Source organism: Anabrus simplex, chromosome 1 (assembly GCF_040414725.1).
Source record: "Anabrus simplex isolate iqAnaSimp1 chromosome 1, ASM4041472v1, whole genome shotgun sequence".
NCBI classification, from domain to species: Eukaryota; Metazoa; Arthropoda; class Insecta; order Orthoptera; family Tettigoniidae; genus Anabrus; species Anabrus simplex.
This window is the reverse complement of record NC_090265.1, coordinates 826,241,560-826,267,610: the sequence shown is the minus strand read 5'-3', so window position 1 is coordinate 826,267,610 and position 26,051 is coordinate 826,241,560. Positions and strand designations below refer to the sequence as shown.

At 39.9% G+C, this 26,051-nt stretch overlaps 1 protein-coding gene across 1 annotated transcript in view; it reads right to left on the bottom strand.

Moving 5' to 3' along the window:
- LOC136857175 (uncharacterized) overlaps nt 1-26,051 on the bottom strand; it is a 334,952-nt gene that overhangs the window by 7,479 nt on the left and 301,422 nt on the right. Inside the window, exon 6 of the mRNA XM_068224990.1 lies at nt 4,503-4,667. Within this exon, the coding sequence (XP_068081091.1) occupies nt 4,503-4,667 (165 nt within the window). The remainder of the gene's footprint in view (nt 1-4,502; nt 4,668-26,051) is intronic.

Here is a 26,051-nt window from a genome sequence, read left to right as displayed (position 1 = left end):
AGGCTGCCGGTAGTAGCCAGAAAAGTTCTCTTCATTCCTGCACTAGTGGTGCCAGCGAGAAAATTTTTAGCCAGGCCGGTCACCTGCTGTCTAGAAAAAGATCGTGCTTGGAATCAGACAAGGTGGATGACCTCTTATTGATCCATCACAATTTCTTAAGTATTCCGAACATACGGCGTAATCACAAGAAAGGAAACATTTCTCAGACTCTATAAACGTATGATTCCACTTTCATTTACTTCACAGGAAGAAGTACAAACCACCAGTTGTAGTAGTAGCTCTAGGAACACAAATGACTCCTGTGCATCAGGGAGCACCAGTGACAAAAAACGAATTGTATAGTTATGATTCACATGTAACTTTATTTACAGGCCATAATTTATTTATAAATTAACGCTTTTAAAAAGAAAATTGGCGAGTATTACGTTTAAGAACAATCCTGCATTCCTTCTTGACCCTTCATTCGATATTAGTACAATGTATACGTGGCCGAGTCTGGAGATGGGCTACACATAGCCCACTATTACTGTGTCGCCGTTTTTCTAGTGAACGGAACAAAATGCTATATGAAGACATACAGTTCATAACGTTACAATTACTGAAATACATGATCACCTCAAAGACGAAAATACTAACATACTAACATACTTCAAATGTAGCATGTACAATTGTAATATTTAGGTTATAGAACTGATAGTAAAAAACGAAAGAAATTTGTAAAAGAATTAGGTGAGGGTTAATGTAAAGTAGTGGCCTATGATCTCAAGGAGTCCGGCGAAGTGCAGCTCACTGACTGGCTGGCACTATTGGCGCACTCGGCCAGTCGCTGGCGATCGGTAGCCCGCAACCGGTTGCACAGGACGCTCGACCGCGTACACCCGACAGCCAGAGAGGCTAGCGAGACTCATCGGTAAAAATCAGAGATAATACAGACCACTAATCCACACTACCAGTCTCAGTTCTTGGCAGTTTTTGTGCTATTAGATTTTGGAAACTTTTCTTATTTTCTTCTTCTTTCAACTTCCATTCCGTAATTTTTGGCTTTCTTTGTACAGCAGTCACACCTTTAATCTTATAATTTAGATCCACCACTAGTAACCTTCATACAGTATCTGGACTTTTTTAATTAATGAATGCAACAGGCGTGGAACTCCATAATGACATACAGCACCTGTACGACACAATGCATGCACGTTTGCATGCTTGCATCATATGAAATAATCTTCATTTTGATCCATATTGTTGCACAATTACCAGTTAATATTTTCTGTTTGTTTAAGGTATATCTGATTTTAATTTAATGTTTTAAATTAATTTAATATCTTTTACATTCACCTTGAACCCATTTAATTATTTTGACATGCAAAGGTATAAGTTTACACGTGCTGGTTAACTGTTTTACATTTTCATATAAATTATCTTTTGTTTTTACTTTTCACATCACACTTTTGAGCATTAAATTCTTATTTAAATTTATCTGTGTTGTATCATTTGAGTAGAATTAGTATGATGCGGGTCCCCAGGGTAGCAAATTATAATTTTTGTTGTTATGACTTCCTCATGGGCAATTGTAGAGAAAGAAATTTTAAGGTAAGTGTTTTGTTTCTGCTTGTTTCATGTGCTATTTTATGTTGTTTGTTTGTGTCTCCTTCTCCTGCCAACACATCAGCAATCGTAGCCCTCATGTTGGTTACACATTATTGTGTACGGTTGACGGATTTGTACGTCAGACTGGAGACTGAGCTAGTTGTGCTGCCATTCATTCGCAGTATTCAAGGGGGGTATTTTCCAAGAGGATAACGCTTGTTCTCATACCACTGTTGTCACCCGACGTCTCTTTACAGAGTGTCGACCAGTTGCCTTGGCATTAGCACGTATGGGACATTATGGGACAACAAATCCAGTGTCATCGAATAATTAACCATTGTTGATTTAACTGAACAAGTGCAACAGACGTGAAACTCCATAATGACATACAGCACCTGTACAACACAATGCATGCACGTTTGCATGCTTTTATCATATGAAATAATCTTCATTTTGATCTGTACTGATGCACAATTACAATTAGAATGATAAAAGAAAATCCACCAAATCAATACGCTTTATTGATGTAACTATGTAAACATCATACTTCGTGGGACTAGTTTTGACCTGAAACCTAGGCCATCTTCAGCCACATAATCTAAAATTGACAAATATATTCACATATTGTGTTCCTTAAAGCAATTATGAAACTCAGTCTTAAAATCTAATGGAACATGTTGTATTAACTCTTCAAGCCAGTATTAAAAGATGGCCAAGTTTTACACTACAGCAGTAATAAATTTTTGAAAAATATCACAATTTTACATGGTGTCGCAAACATTGCTAGAACTTCCAAATGACTTGTCTGATTTTGTTCAAAATAAGTGGATATGCAGTTCATATCATGCAGATGTTGTATCTACATGCAAAAAAAGTGGCATGCAAAGTAAAAAAAAATCCCTAAATAGCTTCTTGTTGGAATAAAAATTTGAATCAACAGGCGTCTATGACCACTTGGGTGAGCATTCACTTTTATTACTATCATTATGTATTACACATAATTTCCTGCTGTGCATAATCATCATCACTAGGATTATTCTCATTGATACTTTCACCTAATATGCGTTTGAGAGCTGCATTAGATAATTACAAACCATGCAAGGAAGCCACCACGTTGTTTACAATGATCGACATCGATGAAACAAATTATTTTTACGCCAACACAATGCTGCATTACAGTAGAAGATACTCCCTTGCATAGAATGATACCCTGTGCTGCGAGCTGTGCTAAAAGTTCACATTGACAACCAACAGATGGAACGCAGATGTACATCTAAAACATCACTAGATTAGTCCGTACAGGTATACATCAAACGGCTCCTGGCTTATGTTTTGTAGGTCCGTACATGTACACATTGAACCGGCTTGAGTGGTTAAAACAGAATGGTTTATTTCATAAATAACAGTAGTTGAAATTCAATTATTCTGTATTAAAATTACGTCCATTTAATGTCTCATAATATGCTAAAAATGTAATAAATGATGAGATTTATCTCATCAGAGAACATCTTATTGTTTAAATCATAAGAAATGTAGTTCATTAAAGATGATTTGTTCACAACACGGATTTGGTTGGACCACTGAGGTGTCCCATTTGAAGCTCAAACAACCAGATGTAACGGGTGTCGTAACATAAATCACAAGCTATGATCCATGGTGACTGAACAACATTTCCACGTCAGAGATGCTTGCCACTAAATTAGTGAATCACTCCACAGTGTTCTCCTGAGACCTTTTTAATGGGCGCACCGTCACGCCGTTTGTCACAGCTAGGATGCATTGTTGAAAACATGTTGGTGAGAACTGTTCTTAGAGCACAACATCCAACTTCGGGTAGCCCTACCAGATAAATGGCTGAGATTACCAGAAGAATAGGCTTGACTAGGACGGCCTTCGGCAAACTCCGCTACATCCTCCTAGATTTTAAAAAAATCTCTCTCAACCTGAAGAGTAAAGTTTATAACCCATATGCCTGACTTGTGCAAACCTACAGTCTCAAAACTGCTACTGTCAAGAAGCAAACTGCTTACAAGAGTCTGCCAACGAGCAAAGGAGTTGACCATGCTGGGAGTCTTTTGTTAACATGAGGACTATATTTTCAAAAATATTTGGTTATGTTATCATAAGTGTTTTAGGCAATAAGTTTTTAATCTAAGACTAGTTATAGTTAATTTCATTTACCTCCTCCCCCTCCCCATACCATTCAAGACTTAAAAAAGTCAAAGTTTGTATGGTGTTTGAATGTTTTAAGACTAATATGAGAAGAATATATTTTTATTCCATTTAATTATGTCACCTAAACATGCTGTAGCTAATGATGTTTAGATACTAAACGAAACATGTACCTGCTACCAAAATGTAAATTTGCCTAAGGCAAAAATATATTGTATCGATTAGGTGGATTCATTGGTTCACTTCACTTAGTTCTATAATACATCGGAACGGACCATGAGGTCGATAGTCTGCAAACCTAGATGTGTCAAATAATAATTTTACCCCTGAATGCCCCAAAATTGATTATTTCAAGGCATTTGTAAATGAAGAGGTGTCCTCTTTTAGTTCCTGTAATATTTTCAAGAACCTATAGCACAACTTGATTACTTATGAACTTAAGAAACTAGTTTTGAGAAATTCTGTTCAACTGCTTTCCCTGTGATGTCATAATAAAACAAACAAACAGATTGACAGGCGTAATTCTACTTTTGAATTTTGTATACCTAATCTGAGATAAAAACGAAGTAAAAGGCAAAGATTTGAATCCTACAGACAATAATGTAATTTTGTTTATAGCCTATAGAATAATTTTGACACTCTAACTGTACTAAATAAAAATAGGTGCAATCTTTATTTTTGACAGAAATGTAAGTCTATTCACAATATTTTCTTAATTTGGTAGATTATTGGAAGTTCCGTACCTGTTTGTGAGGATACACCAGTACATGGCACTTGATACACTCCTGCCCCATGTTTGCCCAACTGTTACCAGACATCCACTTCCTCTTGCACTTATTACACTTGTACTCCCCAAAGCAGCGCTTTTTGCCCTGGTATGGAGTCCTTCCTTCACCTTTGGGCCGAGCCTAAAAGAACAAATAATTACCTTTATTTCTGTGGACAGAATACAGGAGAACAAAGCACTGATTGTGAGCACATTCGCAAAATAATGAATTTGTTGAAATAAAGCCATAAGCAGAAAGAGAGAAATAAGAATAGGAAAAGATAATAGATTCAACACAATGACAAGTCAGTATGGAAGGAGGAGACAAGAACAAACATGAAACACAAGAGGATTGGGACAATCTTTACACACTTTTATACACTGTCACCTTTATACAAATGGGCTCTCTCTTCAGTAATCCCACATTTTCTACATTTCTTCTCAGTCTCTGACAAGCTTCTTTGTGTTTCCCAGCTTCATCAGGAAGGTGGGCATCAATACTCAACGCTCAATACTCATCAGTTGGTTACCTAAACTTTTCTTAAATAATTTCAAAGAAGATGGCAATTTATCGAGCATTTCATTTCACTTGATAAATTATTCCAGTGTATAATTCCTCTTAGGGGTTGCCTGGCCGAGGCAGTAAAGGCGTGCTCAGTTCACCCGGAAGGACGTGGGTTCGATTCCCGGTCAGGAAGTTGAAAAATTTAAGAAACGAGATTTCCACTTCCGGAGGTGCACATGGCCCCGAGGTTCACTCAGCCTACACCAAAACTGAGTACCAGGTTAATTTCTGGGGACAAAGGCGGCCGGGCATAGGGCTAAACCACCCCACCCAACCAAGTGCCAAGGTTATGGATAGTAGAGGCCTTTACCTTCCACCATTCCAAGGGCCTTCATGGCCTGTACAGAGATGACTTAGCTTTTTTTTTTTTTTTTTTTTTTTTAATAATTCCTCTTCATATAAACGAATATTCAGCCCAACTAGTCCTCTTGAATTCCAACTTTATCTTCATATTATAATCTTTCCTACTTTTTTTTTTGCTAGTTGTTTTACGTCGCACCGACACAGATAGGTCTTATGGCGATGATGGGACTGGAAAGGGCTAGGAGTGGGAAGGAAGCGGCCGTGGCCTTAATTAAGGTACAGCCCTAACATTTGCCCAGTGTGAAAATGGGAAACCACGGAAAACCATTTTCAGGGCTGCCGACAGAGGGGTTCGAACCTACTATCTCCCGAATACTGGCCGCGCTTAAGCAAATGTAGCTATCGAGCTCGGTCTTTCCTACCTCTAAAAGCTCCTATCAAAGCTTATTCATCTACTCTTGTCATTCCATGATCACTGAGGGACCATCTGTAGATCCCTGCTCAGATATTCAAAATAATATTTGCATCCACACTTCCTTCATCCGCATCTGCGAATGGTTATCCACGAGTATTCCAATTATTTAACTATATTATACCCAAGGTATTGAAACAGACAGATATGTTAACATAATACAATAGGCCTGATACCTGGCAACAGCCCCCTACAACGACACGTCTATGAGGGATTTCCTCTTGCGAGAACTAGCGACATATTGAGAGGTTCCCTTTCGAACTTTTGTTCCTTCCTTCCACCAACTGCAGAGCTAGTTAGTCAGATTTACAACTTTATGGACTCAAGGCCCTTTATATACATCACCATTTATACCAATGTCAAGGGTCGCCTCACCACAAGCAAAAATAACTGCATGAAATATATGAAGGACTCGAAAGATTTCTAGAGTATACCTGAGAGAACATCAATAAACATAATTATTTAGAGGCAAAGAATTTGACAAAGAAAGCAGTGAAGGAAGAAAAGAGGAAATGCTGGGCCTTATCCACAAAGAAATTGAGAGATGATATGCAGGGCAGCAAGAAATTACTGTATGGTATTTTAAGAAACAAAAAGAGAGATCAAGTAAACACCAGATTTGTGAAGGATGAAGGCAGCATAATACTAACAAAGCTATAAGAAATAAGAAATAGATGGAGAGAGTATTTTCAGAAGTTGCTGAACATGGGAACTAATGACAAGTCATTCAATGGACGACCAGGAAAGGCAATTAGTTGATGAAGAAATGGATAAAGCAATCACAATGAATGAAACTGAAATGGCAGTAAGAAAGATGAAGAATGGAAAAACTGCTGGAATAGATTAAATTTCAGTGGAGATGATAAAGGCAGCTGGAGCTGTAGGCCTGCAGTGGAAATATCGAGTTCTCAGGATTGTCTGGGAGAATAAGGAGGTCCAAGATGGTTTGGGCACATAAAGCGAATGAGCGATGAAGGAATGCCAAAAATGGTGATGGAAATGCAAATGCAAGGAAGGAGAGGCCATGGACGACCACGATTGAGATGGAAGGACACAATCCAATGCAGTATTATAGAAAGAAACCTGGACTGGGACACAGTGTTGGAGGAGGAGTGGCAGAAAGACCGAAGAAAGTGGAGAGGAACCATATTTGCCCCTACCCGGCTACAACTGGATAAACGGAAATGTTGATGATGATTCAAAATTAGCAGCAAAATGATCCGCACTGCCATATAGTTTGCACCCGCCAAGACACTATCCATGCAGAGCTCTAGCCATCAGTCAGCTCTGGTTTCCCTTCAAAGCATAAAACGTCTTTCAACGACATCTCCGAGTGGAACAGCTCAGTTAGCAGCAGCTACTCCTTAATCCTCAATTTTTTCTTGGTTGGGTGGCTTACCACCTTTACTTCAGCTACCTCGCCGACTCCAAGGAAGCAAATTGGCTGACAGCTCGTTTGTAGTCGGCCTGCCCACGTCATGCATCCCTGCGTAGTTCGCGATGTTGTCACCTCCATCTCTGCTCAAGCCATCCTCAATGAACTCCACTTAGATGACATTCCATTTCACCATGTTGCCAGGATTACAAAAGGCTCCACACAAACAACTTTCGTCCGCCTATATTTCGCCTCTGAAGACGACGTCCTGGAACTCATTCGCACCGGTGTCGATATCTTCTGCCAGCTCCATCCAGTGGAATCCAGTCGTCGATATACACCACCTCCGCCATCTGCCGCCACTTCAGTCCCACCCGCACCACCCGTGTGGACAGCGCCACAATCGACATCAACCTTCTTCTACACTCCCCACCACCACCACCACCTGCACCACCGCTACTACAACATCTGCCTACCCCCTTCATTCAGTTCTAACACTACTACAGTAATGACCCATCCTTCCCCTATTCCGGCTTCAATTCTCCCCATCCAGCCCACACAACAACCACCTCAGCATCAATCCGAAACCCTCCAGCAGTCGGAAGACACCACCTCGTCAGCCCTGGACACATCTCCCGACATGGCACGACCACCATCGCCATCGCCACCACCGACAGCACAAGCCAATATGTTCAGCTGCGTCGTCCGTGGAGTCGACCCCACAGTTCCTGAAGAAGAAGTTGTCTGAGGACTCTGCTTGGAGGGCTTCCCTATCCGAAGAGCATTCCGGATATACAACGCCCACGCACCAACTTACCTCATACGCCTCCATCTTCCGCATCCAGAAGACGTTCAACATCTCATCGCCCACGGAGCTCGCTTCTACCGTCGCTATAAAGTTGAATCTTCTCGCTCCTCTCCCCAACACATGAACCGACATCCCTCCAACACAACCCGTCGCCGCCCCTGCAACCGGACCCACCTCCATTCCAACCTAGCCATCACATCAGTTTTCGCCCTCCCTCACCAATTTTCTTCCCTCCACCGCCAACACCCAATCTTATCCAACTCTTCCTAACTTCCATTGTTCATTACCAGGGAACGGATTTATATGTAAATACATATCTCTTTAGGAAGCTAAAATTATTTATATTTTGCATTATCTTTACGAATCATGACGTGTGGAGTTGAAAAATGGAGTATTCATTTTCCATATTTTGGAGTTTAGCACATATGTTCCATATTCTTCGTCATTAAAATCAATATTGTCCATATTTCGACTAAAAAGTAGTCCTCTCAATAATGGAGAAATAAATTAAAAATCTATATTCGAAAAATTAATATTTTAACTGGTGTGCAGGTCATTATCACGCATGTCTACGTCTGGGCTGATAAAATAAGCTCATAAGCGGTGCAAAGAAAGAGAGGGGTTGAGCCCGGAAGTGGTGGAGATCAGCCGGTCAGTACCGTGACTACCTGAATCACACTTACAGCACTGATCAGCTGCAATACATAACATCAACTGTGTCTGTGACGTAATTTTGTAACTAGGGAAATCTCATTCATCGACGATGTGCTAGTGGTTTCCGGATTAGTTCGTAATTCTGGCATTCCCTTTGATTGCTTCATAACTCCATCTAGTTCACTACCAGTCATTCAGAGTTTGAATTAGAAGTGAGACGGATCATAGTGTTCTTGTACGTTAAGTGTGTGCAGTTGTACAGTGATATTCATAGAAGACATTAACGTTGTTACAATATGCCTAATGTAGCTCAGTCAACCAGTTTAAAATTGAAAAGTTACGTATCAGAATTTAAAGAAGATGGTTTATCAACTGACAGTAAGATATTATTTTGTAATTTGTGTCATTGTACAGTGACATCTACTCAAAGGTTCCTTGTGCAATAGCACGTTTCAACCAGTAAACACCAGACTAACAAACAACGAGATTCCAAGCAGACACAGTTGTTTCCGACACAACCAGCAACTTCCAGTGTAACGTTCGAGTTCAACACCGATCTCTGCCATGCTCTCATCTCTGCTGACATACCTCTCTTCAAACTGAATAATCAGTGCTTCAGGGAATTCCTCGAGAAATGTACTAAACAATCCATCCCGGATGAGTCAACGTTCAGAAAAACGTACTGTTCAGCCATATACGATGAAACTGTTCAGAAGATAAGGCAAGAGATTAAGGACGGTCCAATTTGGGTTTCCATTGATGAGACAACAGACAAAGAAGGCAGGCTAATTGGCAACGTAATCATTGGTTTGTTAAGCGAAGATTATTGTAAACGGATTCTCTTACACTGTGATGTTCCAGAAAAGTGCGATAACAAAACTGTAGCAAAACTGTTCAATGAGGCCATGGGTATCCACTGGCCACAGGGCGTTAAGTATAATAAAGTGTTACTTTTTATTAGCGATGCCGCACCTTATGTGATAAAAGCCGGAGAAGCATTAGGTGTTGTATATCCTAAGATGACTCATTTAACATGTGTAGCACATGCCTTTCATCGTGTGGCAGAAGTCATAAGAGGCAGTTACCCCAGTGAAAAATGTTTTTCTCAAAGCCCACAGAAGAGTTCATCTTTTGAAAGAAATGTATCCAGGGATTCCATTGCCGCCTAAGCCGATTCTAACTAGGTGGGGTACGTGGTTGCAAGCGGTTGAATATTATGTTGAATATATAGACTGTATTAAGAACGTTCTGCATGCCATGGACTCTGAAGATGCAGCCTCAATTGAAGCCGCGAAAACAGTTGTCTGCGATACAAGTGTGAGAAATGACTTACGTTACATTCAGCATAATTTTTCATGCATCACAAAAACACTGAAAAGGCTCCAAAACTCGCATCTCTCACTTTCTGAAAGTTGTGAAATTGTGAATAAAACTGTGGAACAACTAAATCGTGGTACAGGTAAAGTTGCAGATGTAGCAAACATGAAGACGGCCACTGTACCCAAAGAACCCTGGATATGAAGAAATGACAAAGGTTTCTGCAATGCTGTGTGGAGATTTAAGTGTAAAATTAACACTGGATTTAACCCCAGCAGATATCGTGAAAGTGAATTATGCCCCCATTATCTCTTCCAATGTTGAACGCAGTTTCACTCAATATAAATCTGTCCTTAGAGATAATAGGAGAAGATTCACTTTCCAGCACTTAAAAGAACATTTTGTAATCCATTGTTTTAGTAATTGAGAATAAAGGATTGTATGTTCTTCAAATATATTAAAATGAGAAATGCAACATTATGTTGCATGTAGATCTACTTTGTTTAGCTTCTTCAAACTTTGATATTAAATAGAAATTAATGTTAATTTTAAGTCCATATATAATTCCATATTTCAATAAAAGTAACTAAATATATATGTACATATTTCAATAATTATTAGTACATATAAATCCGTTCCCTGTTCATTACGCTTCTACATTTCACATCCTTGCTCTTCACCTTACCCATAACACTCCTGTCTAAATCTCCAACTGCTTCCAGTCTCACTAGCCAACTTCTCACTTCTCAATAAATATTCACATCGCTTTACCCATCCTCTTCCTTCAGAAACACCATACTGGTCTCTTCACATCTCCCAGCCCGAGAGAGAGCGTCACTCTCTAGGGAGCCTGCCCTGTCCTTTGGGCGGGGAATGAAAACAGGAAAACAACAACAACAACAGCCATCAGTCTCCAGTCTTGAGGTAAAAAACGTAGGGTATGAAGAAAGCTGGATTTATGTGGGTTTATTACCATGTTTATCCACACCCAAGACGACGCTTTTCCTCAAAATTTCATATGAAAAATCAAGGGTAATATAGGTTAAGAAAATGTGTTGTTTGAACTTAATTAATTGGTTATAAGTGTTTATCATTTTGAATAGATTAGGAGCAGTAGGGTGGGCATACAGTATTTGATGACGTATTTTGTTGAGTAAAAGAACTATTTTAATTAAAATCATGTAGGTTAGGTAGGCAACCCGTTTATCAAAATTGTCGTGCGGCTTGCCTACCTTCCCCCGATTTTGGTAATTTTATAGTTTCGCCGGTGTGTAATCGTAATCACTGTACTATGTAGTGCTATTCAGCGGCGGCAATTAGAGGGGCAGTTCCCACCCACCTTTATGGACAGAACACTTACATCTGTATTCCATTTTAGAAGCTTAAAAGTAGAATTTTTTAAAAAAATTATACAAACCTTGTTGCCCTATCAACTAATTCTTTCCTTTAATTTCTATAATTATTAACAAAATTCTTCGCGGAGATATGTACAAAATGTCGTTCTTCGCGTCTAAATTATTCGTTTAGCGCCACAGCAAGTAGTAGAGACTCGCACAGCAGCGTGTAGCATGTGTTGTGAGGAAGGGTAAGCAATTCGTGTCCTCATCCCGAGGTACTTCAGCTCTTTTCAGGCAAACCCCCAATGGAGGTGAGCTGCATGTACCACGTCAACCACATACCAGCCCTCTTGCTATTCTTAAATTTCTGGCAGTACCGGGAATCGACCCGGGGCACCGAGCTAATAACACTAACCATTACACTACGGAGGCGGACGTGAGGAATGTTAACAGGGGTATATTGTTGCCAAGGTCGTGGACACAGGTATGATTCACCCACTTGCCACGTGCGTTCGTCAGTCTGGCAGTCTCCTTAATGCCTGTTAGTGCCAGTGGCGTATACTGAGGGCTACCAAGGCTATCAGTGAAGCCCAAACCTCAAATGCGAGCGATGGAAATCTAAAGCACATTATATTGTAAGCATCCGACACATTGTTCCATTTGCAAAACTTGAAAGCAATGAGAAAACACGTCGCACGTATTTCTGAGAACAAGGCTTCGGAGACTGATATTGCAGCCCAGACTCTCGTCCCTTCCCATCGACTCGCCTCACGCGGCTTGCTCCTGTCTGCCTACAGGCGCGGGGACCAGCGGAGGATAGCTGTGCTAGGCTTCGGTCCGTCAGATCGCCACTGCTAACTATCACCATGCGTGACTCATCGTATATACTTCCTCACCTCATGCTTCTGTCTTAAATATATAGATAACGGAGTGCTGGCATTTCACTCCCGTTTACTTCTACATCCTTGTAGGAAGACACATCAGGGCTGCTGTTATAGGAGTAATATAGTTTTCTTTTTATTGGTAGATCTGCTAAAATGAAACGCAATCTTTCAGGTTTAGTGTTCTCTTTTGTTGGTTGGAATCGAACACGTGATCATGGGTCGGACACCACCACTTATCTTCCGAGGAAGATAATTAACCATTGAATGATGGGTACGACCGCTGTAAAATTCAACATTGTTATTTAACGATTATTATTATGATGTTAATAATAATAATAATAATAATAATAATAATAATAATAATAATGGTGCATGGCATCTACATAAGCTTGGTGGTAACGTAATAAGGATAAAATGAATGGCGAAGACGTCATAAACACCCAGTTCCCAAGTCAGGGGAATTAACGCTATGAGGGGGTTGGTTCTGAAAATTGAACCGGGCTGTCGGACCAAAGAAAAGCATTCTATCCATTTAGCCTCAAAGCTGGACTTCAATTTGCTAAACCTTAGGCTACCAACTCAATTAATCAGGTGTTGAGTATTGACGGTGGCAGACGCCAGGGCAGTAGCTTGTGAAGCAGCCTTGACAACACAGCGGGCAACTCCTTTGGCTGTTAGCTGCAGCTCAAAATGCGTAAGGCTTGATGTTCCCTAAACCAACTATCGAAAAGGGGTAGTCTAAGTCTAGTGGTAGCCCACGTCTTGATACCAGCATACGCCACTGGTTAGTGCGTAGTCAAATACTAAACGATTTATAATTGTATAATCACACCGTACTTCTAAATACATGTGTAATTATTGTTCCTTTGGTGAAAGTTGTATTTACAGCATTGAATCAAAATCGCAGATCTATTATTATAGCAGTTGGTAGACTGTCAACCTCTGCCGAAATTCGCTGAGAGAGCATCAAAGAACTTACCCTTTTTTTTTAGCTTTTTTTAGTTATGATGTATATCCCCGCCCCCGCCTGACTGCTATATCCCTCAATCCTGGGTACTTTTTGTTGTCTATAACTGTTTACCCCCCTCCTCCAGGAAAACATCATCAGTGCTGCCGACGGTGGGACTCGAACCCACTATCTCCCGAGTGCAAGTGCACAGCTGCGCGCCCCTGACCGCACGGCCAACTCTTCATCTTAGTCACATTATTGTTTGACTAGCCGCGTGCCTTAGCGTCTTAACGGTACTGCAACCTTAAGTAACGCCCCCTGGCCCCCCTCCCCCTTCAAACAGCAGCTTTATCACAGTCATCATCGACCTGCATTTAGGACTGTTGCCCTTAAATTATTTCAAAAACATTGGACATTTATCAAAGATCTCCCATGGTAAATTCCAGTCCCTATTCTCCTTCCCATAAATTAATGTTTGACCCAATTGAATCCCAATTTTATTTTCATATTATGATATTTCCTACTTTTAAAACCACCACTCGACCTTATTAGTCTACCAATGCCATTCCCGACATCTCTCTCTCCACTGGCAGAAAAACAGCTCGTCTCCTTACTCTCAAGTCTTCCAAGCACAAAGTTCGAAACATTTTCGCATCCCTACTCTATTTTCGGAAATCACCCACAACAAAACGTGCTGCTTTCCTTTGGATCTTATCCAGTTCTCGTATCGACCTACCCCATCAAAAAAAGCCTTGGCTAGTTTAATAGCGTCATAGTCCATGTGACCTCATGAATCAAAACTATCTTGCTGGAATCCTACATGTTGAGCTTAAAACCCTACTTCAGGCTACTTCGCGACCTCGGTATAGACAAGAGAATACGGGAAAGGAAAATGACGGGACTTCTTTCCAAATATATGAATTCATAAGTACAGGTTCGGTCCACCTCTGTGGTGTAGTGGTTAGCGTGATTAGCTGCCACCCCCGGAGGCCCAGGTTCGATTCCCTGTTCTGCCACGAAATTTGAAAAGTGGTACGAGGGCTGAATCAGGGTTCACTCAGCCTCGGGAGGTCAACTGAGTAGAGGTGGGTTCGATTCCCACCTCAGCCATCCTCCAAGTGGTTTACCATGGTTTCCCCACTTCTCTTCCAGGCAAATGCCGGGATGGTACCTAACTTAAGGCCACGGCCGCTTCCTTCCCTCTTCCTTGTCTATCCCTTCCAATCTTCCCTTCCCCCCACAAGGCCCCTGTTCAGCATAACAGGTGAGGCTGCCTGGGCGAGGTACTGGTCCTCCTCCCCAGTTTTATCCCCGACCCGATGTCTGACGCTCCAGGACACTGCCCTTGAGGAGGTAGAGGTGGGATCCCTCGCTGAGTCCGAGAGGAAAACCAAACCTAGAGGGTAAACAGGTTAAGAAAGAAAGAAAGAAAGAAAGAAAGAAAGAAAGAAAGAAGGAAAGAAAGTACAGGTCCCTAAAAATAAAGTTCCTTATTAATACTTAGGCCTAATAAAACTGGTGTTAAAAACACTGACTTTTTAAATATTAAAACTGTAGATGTAAAAAGAAATAGTGGCAAAAAACTAGAGAGAAAGTAATGGTAACCCCCCCCCCCCCAAGGCACTACAGCCCTTGAAGGGCCTTGGCCTACCAAGCGACCGCTGCTCAGCCCGAAGGCCTGCAGATTACGAGGTGTCGTGTGGTCAGCACGACGAATCCTCTCGGCCGTTATTCTTGGCCGCTATCTCACTGTCAGATAGCTCCTCAATTCTAATGACGTAGGGTGAGTGGACCTCGAACCAGCCCTCAGATCTAGGTAAAAATCCCTGACCTGGCCGGCAATCGAACCCGGAGCCTCCGCGTAAGAGGCAGGCACGCTACCCCTACACCACGGGGCCTGCTAAAGAAATGGTACAACATATATATATATGTGGAGCCTAAGTTGTATGCACTTTTTTCTATACCTCGAATGTTCGATAACTTGAAGTGTTTTCAGCCTCCATCATGTCGCTCTTGTCCTCTATCAAGACCAACTGCAAGTTGCATCTTTAAGCACTTCGATAAATCGAAGTTCGACTGTATGTGTGTGCGATAACTGATGCATATGTGTGTAGGTATTTGTGTGTTGTAATATTTTGTTTATTTGCGAAAAAGTTAACATCTGAAGGGATCTTTGAGAGTGTAATCGGCTTTCAGTAATCCTACCGTTTGAGAGCTGGGCAATGTTGCCACATGTCACGGCTTGAGTTATAGAGGGCGCTGACAATATTCAGTATTGGGGCCGATGACCTTCGATGTTAGGCCCCTTAAAACACCAAGCATCATCATCATCATCAGCAAGAATGGAAAAGTATTCAAGCTCTTTAGGCATTTTTCAGCTGTTCTCCTGAAATGGAGTGTTAATATGTATTGTTCCTGGCACTCAGGATCTCTCTTAAATTCTGATAGAACATGAAATCTAACCCCGGATAACAGGACACGAAACTATTGTAGATCACGCCAGCAGCTTTTTGTGAACAATTTACGATTTGTTCGATTGCAAGTCCAAGAGTTCAAATTAATATTAACCTTTAGGCCGGATATAAATAGAGGCAGATACAATGGCACAGCTGACTGCTCTTGCACTAGTTCGCTGTATATAATGTGCCTCATCTGTTGTGAAGAATAGATTAATGCATTGCTCCCGACCTTACCCAACTAAATTGGTTCACGTTGGACAAAAAAATCTGAAAACCTCAATCATAACAGAAGACTTGAAATTTGTCATTGTATTGTGGTAAATATTTGAACAGAGGCAATAAATACTGTACTGTATGTCTTGATGAAAAATTAATGTATGTTTCTGCGAGGGAAGTGAAGTAAATACCTGTATTTTCTCAGTCGTTGCATGCGGAATTCTGTCGGCAGCCCTAAAGATGGTTTTCCGTGGTTTCTCATTTTCACACCAGGCAAATGCTGGGGTTGTACCTTAATTAAGCCCATGGCCGCCTCTTTCCCACTCCTAGCCCTTTCCTATCCCATCGTCGCCACAAATGAGGAAAAGATTTTTCTGTGGAAAAAGAAACCTCTTCATGGATGGTACCCAAATGAGTTAAATCAGCCATATATCGACAAACAAGCGTTGCATGAGTGGCTGACACACTTGGATATATATCCAGAAATAGAGGGCTTCATGTTTGCCATACAAGATCAAGTCATTGCCACAAGGAACTACAGAAAGCATATACTGCATGATCCGTCTGTCTATTCAGATCTGTGCCGACGATGTAATACATCTCCAGAAACCATCCAGCACATAACCTCAGGTTGTCAATTAATGGCAAACAGAGACTACAAGTACAGACATGACCAAATTGCAAAAATCATTCACCAGAAATTAGCCCGACAAAATAACCTAATCCATTGTACCACAGCATATTGGAAGTACAAACCCCAAATCAGTCTTGGGAAGTGAAAATTACCAAATTTACTGGGATAAAAGTATCATCACTGATAAAACTATTACCTGCAATGGATCAGATATATAATTTTTGTAGATAAAAACAAGAAAATCTGCTTCATAATTGACATAGCATGCCCTAATACTCACAACCTCCAATCAACACACATAGAGAAGATTTCCAAACTCACAGATCTGGCCACAGAGATAAAAACCATGTGTAAACTCAAGAATGTTATCATAATTCCAGTAGTGACTGGATGTAATGGTATTATACCAAAGAAACTACACAGGAGCATTGAAGCTCTTAATCTCAACCCTCTCACTTACAGAGAATTACAAAAAACAGCAATCCTGGCCACTTGTCATGTAGTAAGGAAGTTTATTGGCATGAACCCTCCACCATATAGAGAGGACTAGTGAAAATCGACCACTAGTAATTTTGACCATTTATGTATAGCAAATATCTCATAAATATCTGTCAAGTTTGTCAACAATTTAAGTATATGCCGATATGTATGAAGCGTATGTGGGTATGTACTAAATAGTACTTCTTCCATATACATTGTACCGAAGAAGCTCAAAACCCAATTATACAATTGTGAATTATATAATAATAATAATAATAATAATAATAATAATAATAATAATAATAATAATAATAACAGAAGAAACAAATAATAGAGAAGGCTTTCGGGAAAAAGTATTGAAAATAGAAGGATTCCAAGGTAGGAAAGTAAAAAAGACTGGTTCAAAGTGGTCTGAAGGTCTGAAGACAGAAAGAAGAAACATAGTGAACAGATGAAAGCGTACTGGAAGAAAAGGAAAGAACAAAGAAGAAGGAATTGAAATTGGCACGTGGTCCTCTAGTGGCCCATTCGAAATAATAATAATAATAATAATAATAATAATAATAATAATAATAATAATAATAATAATAATAATAATAATAATAACAACAACTTGCGTAGTATGGTCTATGCATGAGAACTAGCTTGTCACATGACATCTTTAAGACTGATAGATATCGGGGAGATAGTGGGTTCGAATCCCACTGTCAGCAGCCCTGAAGATGGTTTTCCGTGATTTCCCTTTTTCATACCAGGCAAATGCTGGGACTGTACCTTACTTAAGGCCACGGCCGCTTCCTTCCAACTCCTAGGCATTAGAGGATCAAGAGCATGAAATAAATAAATAAATAAATAAATAAATAAATAAATAAATAAATAAATAAATAAATAAATAAATAAATAAATAAAGAAAGAAAGAAAGAAAGAAAGAAAGAAAGAAATAAAAAGTGAATGAATAAATAAATAACCTATTTTTATTTGTAGATAATTTATTTAATTAGGCAAAGATAGCGAAATATATACCTGCCTTATACTTTACCAAAGACAAAAGTTGTTGAAGAATCCAAACATAATTTTCAGGTTCTATCCACTGACTAAAGAGAGTTTAAATATTGTTCGATTGCTACGAAACATCAAATTTCCTTCTTGCCAATAAAATGGTGGTACAAGTAGAAATGATGTGCCCGGTTGGTGCGGTGTACAGTGACATTAGAGTATATTCAATGTTTTCCGACCCCTGTAAGAGTCCAGCTGAAGGCAATGATCAGTTATTTATTATATCCCTTCTTTTCTCATCATGGATGTCGAAGATGAGACAAGTTAATAGGGTGTCCTCATTCGCAGCTAAACTGAAGAGCCATTTTACTCTTTTCGATAGGACAGATATCAAGGGAGGTATCATCAATGTCAGAGGCGTTATTTCGTGTGATGACTGTAAATAAGGCTCAAAGGGAATCACTGAAAGTAGCAGGGATTCATTTGAAAATTCCGAGTTTCTATCACGGTCAGTTTTATGTAGCTTGCTCCAGGGTTGGAATTTCCAGGAAGTTATAGATCTACGCTCCTATTAGCGTGACATGTAATATTGTTTAACCTATGGTGCTGTATTAATGATTTCGCAGTTAGAAAATATGTACAAAGTTAACGAATCAGAATCAAGAATTTGCAAGTTCAAGAAGAAAGTCACCAAACTGCAGGTAAGAAAAAGTAATTTAGTTTCTATTCGTGATGTATTTTTCAAGTGTTTGTTCATATAGTGTAGACACTAATATTGAATGTTATTACCACAACAGTTCGTGTGTATTATTTAATTACGTCAAAATTTCACAAGCACAGTACCTGGGTGAGGACAATAATGAACAACATGGAACACTGTGGGCGGAGCCCACGGTTAACTGTAAGGTATTAACTATATGGTTTATTAAGTAAAAAACAGGTATTCATAAATGGGTTTTTATCCGGCTCCTTGGCTGAATGGTCAGCGTTGAGGCTTTCGGTTCAGAGGATCTTGTGTTTGATTCCGGGTCGGGTTGAAAGTTGTAATCACGTTTGGTTAATACTTCTGACTCAAGGACTGGGTATATCATATGTGTTGGTCCCATTGTTATATTGCTTGTTTAAAGGGGCTTAACACCTAGATGATGGGGCCTATTACCATATCATATATTATTAGTATTATAGGAACACAAATAGCAGACAATATTCCCTATTTAGAATATCACACATTCAATGGCCATGACTCCAGTCGCTATCGGCAAAAATAACTCAGCGATTTATTAATTTAATTATGTATTCACAAAGTACAAGATACAGCTACATTAAACACGCCACACTTTACTGTCAACAACTATTTAGCATCTCAAAGTTTCTGGTAACATTCAAAAGAAAATTATCCTGTCACACCTGCAGTTTTGGGAGAATCTCTGCAATTTCTTCGCTTTGTAATCTTCAAGATTTATTTCGTGATCGATACACACAGCCACGTGTTGGGAATTTTTAATCGTTTAGGGACAAGGTAACTCTGTGTTGCCGCTGTGACATCAGCATGGGGAGAGATTTAATACTACCCATGACCCCTTGCGCCGCATTCTATTTACATCTCCACGCTGTCAGCGTCTACCAGGTTGTCTGTGACAATCCGAAGACTAGTGTTGCTTGATGCAAATATTGACTGAACATAACAAAGGGAAAGAAGTGATCTCATTCATCTTCATTGATCGAATAGCCAAGTCCATTATTCATTCTTTCACCCAATCACACATGGTAGTGTTGGACTGATTATCCAGTACAGATCACCCAATATTGTTCAGATTCGTCCGTATTGGTGATTACTGTTTTTCCATCTGCTTACCCGTACGAGAGAAAAAAAAAAGAGCTGACTCTTCAACAACAAGAACAATAAATTACCTCAAATACCGTCTGAAGGGATTTTAATATGATGCCCTTTACGCTGCCTGCGCGTCAAGTTCTAAGTTACGTGAAACAGGCAAGTTGTAGTGAGTTACACACTTTAAAAAAAGGGATTTTTTTTTTTACTTTGTGAAGTAATTTGTTTTGATTCAGTTGACAACCAACGGAGGTCAAGGGCAAGTAAATGCACTAATTTTTAAATAGAGCAACTCACAGAGTTTCAGATTTGGGTGTCAAAATAATCATTGTCCATTTTGCAAATAGAGGAGAAAGATAGTGATACTGATATCGGTGTTCTACTGACAGGCATGTTACCTGATGATAAGATCAAGGCCAATTATGTTTACGTATGGATAATAGCATATTCATTAGGTTGGAGTGAAGAGCTACAATTCTAGGGATTTTCGGGGACAGATAGAAATACCAGCAACATTTAACTGACCTGATCTCTGAATTGGAAGATGTTAGTAACAAAATGAACACTGCAGCTGAACGAGAATTTCTCAGGCGGCCGTGTTATGGGCAAGCGCGTTCAGCTCGAGAATGTTTCGGACATGCCACTGAAGAGATTTATGAGTGATTCCGATTTGAATTTCAGAAATTACATAGGATGAAATAGTTGTAATTTCTACTGATTTTTTTGTGGACTGTGTTCAATGAATGTTCTATTTTCATGCATAATGATATGATTCGTTCCACTTTTTTAAAACTATCGATTACTATCGATAGTAGAGCTCATAATATCAGAAAATATCGATGACAATTACTAGCCATTACTTCCACTTGCTTGTGCCAGGATAGCTATTATTTTCTTCCAAACCTGACAATATTATTAGAGTTGCAAGATTTAGGCAGTGCCATATTTATACCCAAGTCCAATAATGCATTATTGCTGTTCTATAAATATATCTGTCTATCTATCTATCTAGCTATCTATCTATCTATCTGCCCAGTAGCAGCAATTGGGAATTAAAAAAATATGGACAACAAACAGTACCCGGGTTTGTGGAATATAGTGACGGGGGTGGAAATATACACCAAAAGTGAAAAAGAAAAAAGCTACAAAAACTCTCTAAGCGAATTTTGACAGTGGTAAAGGTTGACAGTTTACCAATGTAAGTGTGGTAATAATAGCTTTTTTAAAAAATACTATACAGTAAAACTTTTATCAAAGGAACAATAGTACATTTTAATTAAAATTGAAAAGAAGTATGGTGTGATTATACAATTAATATCATTTAGTATCTGACTACACACTAAGAAACTAACAGATCTGAAGAGACTACCAGACTGACGAATGCTTGCGGCAAGCGGATGAACCATACCATAGTCTCCATGAGCTTGGCAAAAAGTATATAACCCTGCTACCCTTCCCCACAGCACATGCAAAATCTCCACTACTTGCTGTAGCATTATACAAATCGGTTAGCAGGGACGAACTATATTTCTTGTGTATTTCCGCTAATAATTGTGTTGATAATTAAAGAAAATAAAGGAAAGAATTAGTTGATAAAACAAGAGGACTTATACAAATTGCTGTTTTAATAATTCCTATAATTCCTAGTTTCAGTTGGCCAAAATGAAATAAAAATGCAATATTTTTCCCCAGAAAGTGGAGGGCGACTGCCCCCCCCCCCATGCCCCCCTTAATCACCGATACTGTATCTACCTATATATATGCAAGTTTACTTTCATTCTTCTTTGTCTGTCTGTCTGTCTGTCTGTCTGTCTGTCTGTCTGTCTGTCTGTCTGTTGTTACAGCATCATAGGAAAACAGGTAAGAGGGATTTTCATGAAATTTGCTAGGTTATTTAAGTTTAGGATAAGGGCGAATAGGATCCAGGATATATATTTTAAAAAACTTTTTGCAATTGGCTTCACGTCACATCGACACAATAGATCTTATGGTGACAATGGGATAGGAAAGACCTAAAAGATGGAAGGTAATGAGTAGTCTTAATTAAGGTACAGCCCCAGCATTTGCCTGGTGTGAAAATAGGAAACCACGAAAAACCATCTCCTGAGCTGCCGACAGTGGAGTTCGAACCCACTATCTCCCATGTGACCCATTGACCCAGTGTGTAGCACCTGGTAAGGGTCCCAGATCGGGGTTACGAATGAAAACCTCAATGATATGGACACCAGAGAAAAAGGGCTTCCATACAGTGTCAGTGGCAGAAGATGCACCCAGTGCTCATGTTCATTAAGTAAAAGGTATCTGTATCCAAGTAGGGAGCAGATATCAGCCATAGCACCTGTACCTCAGAGAGGCAGCTACAACAGTGGCTCTTTCCTAAATTAAGGGGTGGCTGATGAATAGTCTAAAATGGCATTGAATAAGACAATGGGAAACCACCTCAGTTAATTTCTAGGCACCTGGAAAAAACTGCAGTCGATCTTTCTGATCTAGTTATTGTTGTTAAAACTCTCCAAATTAATTTCCTTCAAATGAGTCTGTGTGGGATCAGTAGCATCTACAGGGAGGTCCTTTAGCAATATATTGATTTGTGTACTAAATTTTATATAGCCAAGTTCATAATAACAAAGCTTCAAGTCACAGCTCGTGGTAACTTCACACTACCATACAAGTAATATGCTTGCATACCGCTGCTTGAAAACGGGCAATTTCCCGCAATGGTGCTAGCAGCCATGATACCAGCTGCCACATGGTTCGTAATGGATAACTTGGAACTACGCCATCTACCACACAAAACCTAGTGGAAGACACTCACACAATCCTATTAAAACTACTACCTTTTCCGAAGACCTCCAGACTGTATGCCTTTAAGTGAAGGGTCATTCACTAAAATCTGTTCAGACTTTTTATAATAATAATAATAATAATAATAATAATAATAATAATAATAATAATAATAATAATAATAATAATAATAATAAACCATCGTTAGCTGTTTCGAGTCACATTTTCAACATCAGAATGCTGGCCAGCTGGATAGGAAAGATGGTGTTATACAATTTGCCTAAAGCCATCAGATGGGGACATTATGCTCAAAGCTTTACGTCCCTATCTGATGGATAAATCACCATCAACAACGGCTCTCACTCCATATGAACACTGTGGAGAGATTTGGAATTGAATCCAGGCTTTTGGCACACAATCTAGGGAATATAAATTGTATACTACCAACTCTCCTGCCCTGCCGGCCAACATTCTGATGGTGATTATTTTTTCTACCAACGGAACTCGAACCAGCTTACCACGGTGTCAGACCAATAGAGACTTGACTCCTTAATGATTATGGCCACCAGGTGGGCAGTTCAAAATAACTGAAGATATTAAAGGGACAAAATCTGGATAAAGAAGCAGTATTGCTGGGTAACGCTGTCCACCTTCGGATGTACCTCTTCTGAGTATGAATACTGAACGGTCAGGTGCTCATCGGGTCATGCTGGGTGGACATGCCCCTGAAAACCGAGTTTTGGGAGTATAACCATAACATCTGGAACAGAGGAAATGCTTTTCAAAGCCTGTCTGGAAGCTTGGAAGTGCAACTCCCACCACTAAACTTGCTATCTATTGGCTATCCTCAAACTGAGAGGATTTAAATTGCTTTCAAGTCACTAAACAGATATAACCAGACGGATTATACAGATGATGGATGACCTATGCACGTCTCAGGTAAAGAACAGGATATGTAAGAAATATAATATAGTACAACATGGAACCTGGAATGTCCAAGGTATTTCCTACAAAGATGAGCAGCTAAACGACATCTTTTCCAAGAAAGGTGTTTGTTTGTCCAACCCTTGTCCTGTTTCTCTACGAGGTAGGGTATGAGGTGAGATAAATCTGTCGTGGCGGGTTTTTATGACCGTATGCACTGTATGCCCTTCCTAACTACCTCTCTCCTCATCTTGCCTAGTACGCCTCATTTTGGTGCTGTCATTGGTTTTTGGGTTTTCCTTATAACCATATAACCTTTGGTGGTGCTATTTGAGGATCTAACCAGCCTCTGGGCTGATGACCTAACAGACAGACAGATGCCCTTCCTGGTGTCAATCTGATCAGAGGAGTTAATAGGATGAAGTGAATGATGTGATATATGATAGTAGGAAGGGAGAGGGAGAAACCCAGTGCCGGCAGATAGCCTACTCCTGTTGAATAGCACCAAGGGATCTGTTCAAGGCTTAACATCTCCATCCGACGGACGAATCACCATCAACAGTGTCATATGCCCTCACTCCATATGAGCACTGTGGAGAGGTTTGGAATTTAATCAAGGCTTTTGGCACACAATCTAGTGATTAGAAATTGTATATCACCACCTCCCCTGCACTGCTGGCCAACATACTAATGATGAAATTTTTTCCGACCAACAGGACTCGAACTGGCTAACATCGGTGTCAGACCGTTTAGACTTCAATGCCTTAACGATCACGGCCACCAGGCGGGTTTTCTCAAGAAAGGTGCCTCAGTAGCAAAAGAAAGCTAAAAGGATTCAAGGAAACAATCAGGAGACATGAAACCAGGATCACAGCTGCTGAGATGAAATTTATGAGATGCACAGCAGAATACCCACCATGGAATCATGAAGAGAACAGAAATGTGATGAGAACTAAAATTAGAACCTGTATTAAATTACATAGGAATGTACAGGAAGAACCGGTGGGACCACATCAACAGAATGCCCAGTGAACGAGTTCCAAAGAAAGTAGTACGATACCAACCTAGGTGACGATCCATTGAATATCCAGCTAAAAGATGGATTGAGACCGTAACAGGCCACCTGGCAGATGAGAAGCAGTGTTCAAATGTAAGAAGGACGGCATCATCCACAAGATACTAAGATTTTCTATGCAATATTTATTTGTGATCAGTCTAGTGGTGTAAGTGTTATGTATAACACAAGGAAGATAAGTATATATCAATGCAAGGACAGCATTTCCAGCAGGGTTCAGAATTTGGTTGTGATCAATATAATGGCAAAGTATACCTATATGGGATGTGTCAAAACTCAAAGGCAAAATTTCAGGAATAGATCCCTAGCAAGGGGGGGGAGAGAGTTATGACAACATGGGCTTTGAGATGCATAATTACAGAATTGTCCGAGAGTATATTCCCCATTGTAATTGTTACAAAAGTAATCACGTCGTTGCAAATCATAATAAATAATGTTATTAGTTTTACATCCCACAAACTACCTTTACGGTTTTCGGAAATGCTGAGGTGCCAAAATTTTGTCCCACAGGATTTCTTTTATGACCCAGTAAATCTACTGACATGAAGCTGATGTATTTGAGTACCTTCGAATACCACCAGACTGAGCCAGGATTGAACCTGCCAAGTTGAGGTCTGAAGGCCAGCGCCTCAGCCGTCTGAGCCACTTAGCCTGGCGAATAATTGACATGGGTCTAACCTACCTTAGGTCCACATTCATGATACTGTGTCCTGGTGATTGCTTATTGGGACCCTGCATTCTTCTGGGCAGGCTTCTGAACAAAACTACTTAGATTTCTTGCATACTTCATTGTCTGATTACTAGAGGGTGATTCATATGCACTAAAATATATGCATGCATCTATGCACTAAAAACAGCAATATATGCACTATTGCATACTCTGCAAAATTATATTTTTCCTTCTGTGTGTAACACTGATTCTCCATATGTCCACTGCTGAAGTAGAATTAATTTAGGTGGGTTTTTTCTTTTTTCTTGTGGCATGATTTCTAGTGGTTAATGGTCTTCATACAATGAAGAAATGAAAGTGTAGGTTATAGATCCAACAAGCTCGCAATGCACCAAACAGGCTTGCTAGTATTGGTGGATTATACACAGCTAATGAATAACACGAAAAATGAATGACAACGATGAAAGATAGATTAAAACTACAAAATATTACTGCGTAAGAGACCATGGTCTGGATAGGTTCGGTCCGGCTAGTGACAAGACTATAGGAATGAAGAAAATGGTGACATTGTTTACTTTCAGGCTGCCATGGTTACAATTCTTCCAGGCCTATACAAGTAAGAATACATTATGCGGCAGGTGGGCTGATCCCCGGCAAGCACTGAGGAAGGATCTCTCCTCTCTGCTACTTCAGGTATCGTTAAAGATTATTTTTTGTATGATTCCAACATCCGAACCGGTTACCATCACCACCGTAATAAATGTATACATTGTCAAGCTCCTGTTAATACTGC